The sequence below is a fragment of the Podarcis erhardii genome (assembly GCF_964252035.2).
Source record: "Podarcis erhardii genome assembly, chromosome: 4".
Classification (NCBI taxonomy): Eukaryota; Metazoa; Chordata; class Lepidosauria; order Squamata; family Lacertidae; genus Podarcis; species Podarcis erhardii.
This window is the reverse complement of record NC_138508.1, coordinates 86,751,159-86,759,722: the sequence shown is the minus strand read 5'-3', so window position 1 is coordinate 86,759,722 and position 8,564 is coordinate 86,751,159. Positions and strand designations below refer to the sequence as shown.

At 44.3% G+C, this 8,564-nt stretch overlaps 1 protein-coding gene across 1 annotated transcript in view; it reads left to right on the top strand.

Annotated features, from left to right (window-relative positions):
* Positions 1-241: 241 nt before the first annotated feature.
* The window catches only part of IPO5 (importin 5), a 35,399-nt gene continuing 27,076 nt past the window's right edge, over positions 242-8,564 (top strand). The window contains 7 exon segments of the mRNA XM_081858397.1: positions 242-513; positions 515-545; positions 548-655; positions 4,277-4,357; positions 6,121-6,313; positions 6,870-6,972; positions 7,345-7,441. Coding sequence (XP_081714523.1) covers positions 257-513; positions 515-545; positions 548-655; positions 4,277-4,357; positions 6,121-6,313; positions 6,870-6,972; positions 7,345-7,441 — 870 coding nt within the window. The 5' untranslated portion in view covers positions 242-256.

Genomic DNA, 8,564 nt, shown 5'->3' with positions numbered 1-8,564 from the left:
TCAGGAGCAACGCGCCGGCCTTTTCCCGCCGGCCAAGTCCCCTCACACTCTCCCGCCTTTTTCCTACTCTCTCCCCCGCCCCCCACTCCCTCCTTATTGGCCGCCCGACTGTTTTCCCGCCCAGTCAGAGAACCTCTGCCAGGGCCTCCCGCCAATGGGCGCCCAGCTCGATGAAGCAAACCGCTTCCCTCCTCCCGCCCCTCCCGCAAGGGAGGGGGAGACGGACTAAGGGAGGCGAGAGGGAAGTGACTTCACAATGGCGCTTTCCCGCCCAATCACAAAGGCGGCTGGGCCGCGGCCCAATGGGAGCAAGGCCGCCTTTCGCCCTGCACCCAATGGGAGCGCCGCAGCAGCAGCCCGGCGTCGGCAGGAGGCGGGCGGTAGGGAGGGGGCGTCTGTGTTGCCGGCAGGGGCGGGGAGAAGTTCATCAGAAGCGCGGCGGCGGCGGCGGCTCCGCCTCCCTGTGGTCGGTGCGCGGCCTGGAGACCCCGCCTCCTGCCTCCCTCCTCCCTCCTCCCTGCCCGGCTGGCCTCTCTCTCTCTCTCAGGCAGCCATGGCGGCGGCGGCGGCGGCGGCGGAGCAGGAGCAGCAGCAGTTCTATCTTCTCCTAGGCAACCTGCTCAGCCCGGACAATGTCGTCCGGAAACAGGCCGAGGTGACTGGCGGCTTCGCGTTGTTTCGTACCCCCCCCCCGGTTCCCCGCTCTCCCTTTCCCGCCGGCTCCAGCCTCGCCCGACCGCGCTCTCCGGACCCGGCCTTGCCCTGTCAGCCTCCCAGCGCCGTGTGTGTGTGTGTGTGTGTGTGTGTGTGTGTCTCGGCGTGCGCGCGCGGGCGGGGCGGCCCTGGCGGGGCCCACGTGCTCCGGCCGGAATCTCCACAGACGGCGCCGGCGGCCGTTAAAGCCGTTGGCTGGGGGGCGTTTCGGCCACCAACCGCCCTCCCCCCCCCCGGGCGGCACCTCCGCCTCGCACCGGCTCTTACCTCTTTTCTCCTCTTTCAGCTTGGGAAATCCGGCCCCCGTGTTCCCTCTCTCTAAACATGGGCCTCCCCATCCCATCCACCCTGACCTTTTCCCCTTCCACGTCCCCTGATTTTTATTTTATTTTTTTAATGCGCGATCCCACATTTCTAGTGCTGGTCACGATTTCTCACTATTCTCCTTTGCCCCCCCTCTCTTTTCTATTTCCTTTTCCTCGTTCTCCACCTCAAACCTGACCCTGGTCGTGGAGATAAGCGCCCCAGGCTGGAGCCACCATGGCCTCCTCGACCAAGCCCTTAGATTAATAGGATGGAACTGTTGGAAAAGGACCACGAGGATCATCCATTCCGACCCCCTGCAATGCAGGAGTCTTTTCACCCACCTTGGGGGGGGGAGGATTCGAACCCACAACCCTGAGATGAAGAATCTCATGCTTTCCTGGCTGAACTACCCCTTGGGACAAATGTAGAATGGAATAGAGCCGTAGCATTGTAGGGTTGGAAAGGAATTCCCAAGGGCCATCTAGTTCCACCCCCTGCAGTGCATGAATCCTGCCCACAGTCGTCCCTGGGTGGAAAGGGTTTGGGGGGTCGCAGTTCCCTTTTCTATAGGGACGGGCTCAGGAGGTGCAACCCTCCCATTAGATTTACAGGGGAGGGTCAGATGAGGGGTACTGTAGTTGGCTGTACCTGAGTACAGTAGTTTGTGGTAAGTTGGGCAACATTATATAGCAAACTAATCGGTAGATACAGTAGCTCTAAATACTGCTTATGTTGGCAACAAAAATGACCTCAGCTGCAATGTTCCTGTGTTGTTCTAAGTTTTGTCATTCTTTGTTTACATAGGCATGCGCCATTCTGGGCTGGGCTGGAGCACCTGGGGGAGATGGGTCTGTTCTGATTGCCATCTCTTTCCAAGACACTGGGCAGGGATGGGACCCCCTTGAAGAAGAATGAGTCTTATGTCCACAGTTAGCTAATTTGCTGTGTGGTAATCAAGGAGGGATTCTTAAAATAAGTGTCATGCGTGCTTTCCCTTCCCCCAAATTACTGTGGCCGGAGGGATGTAGATCTCTTGAAAACTTAGCAGAGCTTGTTGCGTGAACCGTGAGATAATGAACCTGTCTCTTAAGCTTTGTGTTTTCTAATCTGTGAAGTGGCTTCAGTGTTCAATAGGGTACTGAATGAAGCTTTCCCCCTTTTCTGTTGTATGTGTCTTATTATTAGAGAAAACTCTGAACTACAGGATTTCTCTGTAATTAGTAAATCAGGATAGTGCTTTATTTCCACCCACAGGAGTGCTTTACATCCTTTATTGTAAAGCCTAGTGGGGAATCTCTGTTCCATTGAAATAATACCGGCGTCTGGCTTAGCATTTTCTCATTGGATGGCTGTGCTGGGGCTTTTATCATTTACATCACTGGAGCGGTCAGTAGAGTTCAGCACATTCTTTCATTGGGAACAATAGGGTAAAAAAATCTGTTCTTAGTACCCTAATGTAAAACAGATCAGACATTATTTTTCAACATTGTACATACCAACACAAGCAATTTAAATATTGTGAAGCCGCTTGGCATACATGTATGTTTTCTGAAACATAGATGAAAGAAGAGGCAAATGGTGCATTTGAGCAAAAATAAATTCTCTTGTGCTGCTCATAATGTGACCAGGTTGTAAGGACCATGTGAGAGGAAAGCCTTTTGCCTCTGGACATAGACAGTGGTGGTGTGTGGTCCCTGGAATGAAATGCTGAAAAAAGTTACCCAGGATGAAATGCTGAAAAAAGTTAACCCAACCCCTGCTGGAAAGCCAACCAGTTGCAGAGAGCTCTTTAAGTGGAAGTCCACATGGGTTAGGGTTCTGAAAGTAGTCTGAATAGCAACAGCCAGTGTGTCAGGTAGGTGAAGCTGCTGGTAGACAGTGTATGGGAGCAGAAAAGGGAACTCCTGCTCTTCTTGGCACTGGGAGATGGGAGTAGGGTGCCACATTCATCACCAGGTATTTGCATATTGAAGGATGTGTCACTGTCTACCAGCACAAAAAGTGTAAGGAAAGGAAATCACTCTCAGCCCTCTGTCAGAGTGCAATGGCAGTTTTTCACGGCGAGTCACCTCACCTCACCAGCCACTGCTGAGTATGAATGAGAATGATGTCACCAAATTAGAAGAGAGGATTGAGATCACTAGTTCTTGGAGTAGGTTTGCATACGGAAATAGGCAGTCCTTAGTCTTGATTTCTTTTACTTCTCCACTGTGCTTACTTTGGAGAGTTAGCAGGATCTAGGCTGAAGAGTTCCATTTTTCTTTGAAAATGTCCACAATGCTACATTGAACCTTTTTTGTGTTTGTTTTCTGGAATCTATGCAAGAGGGATGTTTGTCAACTTGAAGCTCTTTGCATTTTAAATATGCAGTGTAAATACACACAACCTGTGTAGCAGTCGCGCTGGGGGGAGGGGGCACGGTGGGTTGTGCCTAAAGTTGAAACCATGCATAGTCAGAACAGCCCTGGAACCACCCCTGCATGACCATGGCTACCTTTTTTTTTTTTAAGCCAGTGTGAGAAGTGGGCTTTGTCCGCTTTCCTTACTTGGCTCTGGGAGGGTCTTGCATGGGCTCTGGGAAGTTCCAGCGAGATCCAGAGCCCATCTGAGACCTTCCCTGAGGCCGGTAAACAAGCCTGAGAGCTTAAAAGCTCTTTCCACAGCAAAAGAACTTAAGCTTTCCACTTTGTGTGCATTTAATTAATGCTATGTCTGTTGACCTGCCATCAAGTTTGTAAAACTGCAATAATGCAAATTGCAAGTCAACTGTATACTTAAATACCTGAAGCAAAGAATATTGGGAATTGTTCATTCCAGCCAATTCCACAAAATCCTATTTCTCAGTCATTCTAATGTTAAAAACGGAAAGCGCTGACTGTCTCACAGGGCAAATCAAAGTAAAGAGCTAGATAGAATAATAAGCAGTACTTCATAGGCTAAAGTAACTAGCGCTATTTGGCAGAACAGAGTTAAGAACACAGCAAGCACTAATCTCTTTAGAGATGTTGATAGATATGTTAGTCTTACTTTCTAAAGGAAATGATAAAGTTAATTTTCAAGGTTTTTGTTTAGAATTATACCTTTGTTCAATAGGGCTGGTGGATCAAACTTATTCAAATTGAAAGTTAATCTCAACATAGGTGCTTCTGTGATATGCTTTCTAGTAAATTTAAAAATTGAACTTATTGGAGCATATTTGAGGGTCAAACTAATGCCTCATGGTTTTTGTTTTTAATGATTCTCTTTTCTTTCGTAGGAAACATATGAGAACATACCAGGCCAATCTAAAATTACATTCCTTCTACAAGCTGTCAGAAATACTACGGTTGCTGAAGAGGTATTTTCTAAGAAGTAGTCCCTACAAAACATTTATAGTAGCATAATTGAAGCATTGTTTCATGTTGTGGTAAAATAAATCAGCATTGTATTTAATGTTATCAGCTGTAATAGGCACCTGAAAAGAAATATATTGCTATCAATGTCAGTAAGTTAAAGAAGAATTGTTGGAAATTTGTCTCAGTGGCAAACACTACTGCAGTAATGCTAAACCACAGTTCGGTTTTATGGGAAGAAGCAAGCATGATCATACAGTTCCTTCCTGTCTTTGCACCATAGATTGGAAGCTTCAGTTCCTGTTTCAGTGGCAAACCATTGGTTTTTTCAATGGTTTGATAGACACATTGGCTTGGATCCTAAATTCCCTTCTGTACACGAGTTAAGGCATTCTCCCTTTCCCTTTGACTCCTGGTGCCGTCTGAAATTCTGTTTTCTGAAAGCAGCCTATCTAATATGCACCTCTGGGCTCATAATGTCTTGGAATCTACTCCTTATTGCATTGCTCCTTAACATATTTGCTGCCCAAACCTATTATTGCTTGTGCATTAGGTTTTAATTTCACTTATTGACTTAACAACGGTTGTTGTAGAAGCATTTGCAATCAGTAAGTCATGGCAGCTGAAAATGCTATGCGTATAAGATGCACGTGTGTTGCTATACTATGCAAAATTAAGACCAAATATATCAATATTGCAATAAATCACAGTGAGTATTCTGGCATGTACGCTGGTGGAACCATCACATCTGACATACATCAAGAAATCTGTACAATGCCTGTGTTGCCTGACACTGCCATAGATGTTCCCACACAACACAAATGGAAGTGGTTCAGTCTTCCACACATTCTACTTCTGTTGTCCTTAGCATACTTGTCCACTACAATGTGGCTGCTCATTTGGTAGGATTGCATGTTCGCTGTCTCCCTATTCCCTACAGAAGGGCTGTAGCTCAATAGTAGAACATCAGCTTTGCATTTAGACATTTCCATGTTCAATCCCCAACATCTCCAGGTCGGGCTGTGAATATCCTGCCTGAAACCCTGGAGGGGACCTGCTAAGCTAGATGAAGCACTTGTCTGACTTTATATAAGGCAAATTGCTGTGGTCCTTTGTCAGTCATCACAGTATTTCAAGTAGAACATGCCACCAGTGTTGATTCAAATGCCTTGTACTAATTAACTGTCAATATCTGAGCTGAAATAACTGATAATTCATATTACTGTGGTTAGTGTATACCCATTGACCCCCTTCTGAGGAACTTATTCTGGAATTTTTCTGGTTTGGAGTTTGCAGTTTGCAGTTATAACTTGCTAGAAAGAATGAATACTTAAGTATTCAAAGTAACATTTGAATTAATATTTTTCAATAGAGTAATATATGCCTAATCTGTACACAATTCACTTTATTCTTTCATGTTAACACAAAATTAACTGTTCACAAATGATGTTTCCGTATAAATGTTAATATATGGTAGAAAACATTTGATTTAATTTGCTGAAACTATTTACTAAATGCCTCTTAAGTTCTTCTAACATAGAGTCAGTCACCTAGTTTAGTTCTTATACCAACTGTGACATGAAATAGTTGAGTAAAAAATAGCTATGTGACTAAAGATGCCAAAAATAGGTGTGGCAGAGTCAGCACTTTGGCTGAACTTCTAGGTGTTTTGTTTATGCTTTGTAGGAAAACAACAGCAAAGAACAGAAGTGGAATATATTGTGTTGAAATTAATTCTCCCTCATACAATGTATATCTGTCTTAATAGGCTAGACAAATGGCTGCTGTGCTTCTCCGAAGACTTTTGTCAGCTTCTTTTGAGGAAGTTTATCCAACGTTACCCCCTGAAGTTCAAACTGCTATCAAAAGTGAATTGCTGTTGATTATTCAGCTCGAAACACAATCCAGTATGAGGAGAAAAATATGTGATATTGTAGCTGAGCTGGCCAGAAATCTAATAGGTATATTATATTATTATTATTATTATTTAATTGTATTTCTGTGATGCTGGCTGTGTCTGAAAACATTTAAAGGCAATGAAAACTTAAAAGAAAAATACAGTAAATCAAACAGGCACTAATAATAATTTTAAAGGGTGAACAGCTAGCAGAATCATCATAGGCTAGAAACATGACCATGTTTGACCAGACAGCATCATCCTTTCATAAATGTTTTCCTAAATAGAAATGTTGTCACTTTCTAGAAAAAATCAAGTGAAGGAAGTAGGCAAGTGGGTTATTCTAGAGTGTGGGTGCAATTACAGAGACGGCCTGTTTAGCATCTTCTCTAATCTTCCACTGTGCCTGAGCTTTCCCATCTCTCCTCCAAGTGCTGTGGGGCTTTAGAAAATACTCCTGGCAACCATGCACGAATATAATGTGTTCACAGCCTATAAGGAAATGCTATGCAATTTTGGCAGTTTTTCCCTTTAAGAGAATGAAACAATTTATTACTTTTTGGTTAACTATTGTGGTTTCAAAAATTCCTGTCTTTATGTTCGTATTCTATCTCTTTTAGATGAGGATGGCAATAACCAATGGCCTGAAGGGCTGAAGTTTTTGTTTGACTCTGTCAGCTCTCAAAATGTGGGACTACGTGAAGCTGCACTGCACATCTTCTGGTATACTATTATTTGCAGACAAGTGCATGGTCATGCAAGATTGCCAGGTTGTTTAACATTTCTGTTAGGAACCACATCTTCAAACATAACTTTCTGACTGGGTTGCAAGGTTCCTAGAAGCAATTGGATAATGGTGGGTAATCATCCGCAGGGAAGTTATTGAGTGTATACTGGTGCATGTTCCAATTCACTTGGGGCAACAGTGAGACTTAACTGGCCTTACCATTGCTCTGTGTGAGCTGAGTATGAACTTGCATCAGAGCTCTGACAACTCAGAAGAACTTTGTGGCAGACAGTTTGATGTGTGGTGCTCTGCCTAAAGTTTTTAAGGCCTCAGGGATGCTTATATGCACATTTGTATTGTCCCTTTAGGAACTTTCCTGGTATTTTTGGAAATCAACAGCAGCATTATTTGGATGTCATCAAACGGATGTTGGTGCAATGTATGCAAGATCAGGAGAATCCCACGGTAATTCAAAACTCATTTCCTCTTTCGTTTGAAAAACGTTAGTCTTGGAATGTTTTCTACTCTAAAAAAGCAAATGCCCGAAATGAAAACATGCCGCCTTTGTTGAACTGTTGAAATCATTGCAGAAGGATAGACTACCTGGTTGGGATAAACTTGGAAGCATTGTTTTACAGTAGTTTTTGTTCTCCTTGGGATTGTGGTTCTGGCATTTTCTTGTAGTTGTCTTGGTTGTTGGCCTGTGGAGCCCTTTGGGGTCCCATCTTGTGTATCATGCTTACATGAAACCATTGGATGTGGACACCTGAGTTTTTGGGGAATCACAGTGTGCTGATGATGCCCAGCTCTGTCACTCCTTTGCATCTAAATTCAAGGATTGTGTTCAAAGTCTGAATTAGTGTCCAACACTGGTAATGGGTGAGATGAGAGAGAACAAGTGGAAGCTTAATTTCAGCAAAACAGACATGTTCCTGATCAAATTAGAGAGATTTTGCCTGCTTTTGATAGAGATGCACTTATCCTTGAAAGTTGGATTTGTGACTTGGATATTTTTCCCAACTCAGCCCTGAACCTGAATGCTCAGGTTTTTGCAATGGCCAAGAATTATTTTGCACAGCTAATGCTTGTGTGCCAACTTCAGCAAAGTATCAGATCTGGCCAAGGTGATACATGCTTAGGTTTCATCTTAATTATATCTTATAGTACTGCAACATTATTTTTATGTGGCTGCCTTTGGAGAGCATTAGGAAACTGGTTCAGAATGCTGTAGGCAGACTGACTTGGGACACTTATAAGGAGCATGTGACTCCTATCTTCATAACACCTTCATTGGCTACCATTGTTTCCGCACACAATTCAGAGTACTGGTTGTGACCTACAAACCCTTACACAACTAGAGACCAAACTACCTTAATCACCATATTTTCCTATATGAGATATTTCTGAGAGACCCTTCTTTTTATCCTGCCAACATCTGAAGCCTGTTTGGCAAGAACTAAAGAGAGAACCTTTCTAACTAGCTAATCTTAGTCTCTGAGGGACCTGTTCAGCCCCTTCGCCTTACACCACTTACACCACAGGCAAGTACATTTTTATTCAGGCAGGCCTTTGACCTAATAAGCTGGTG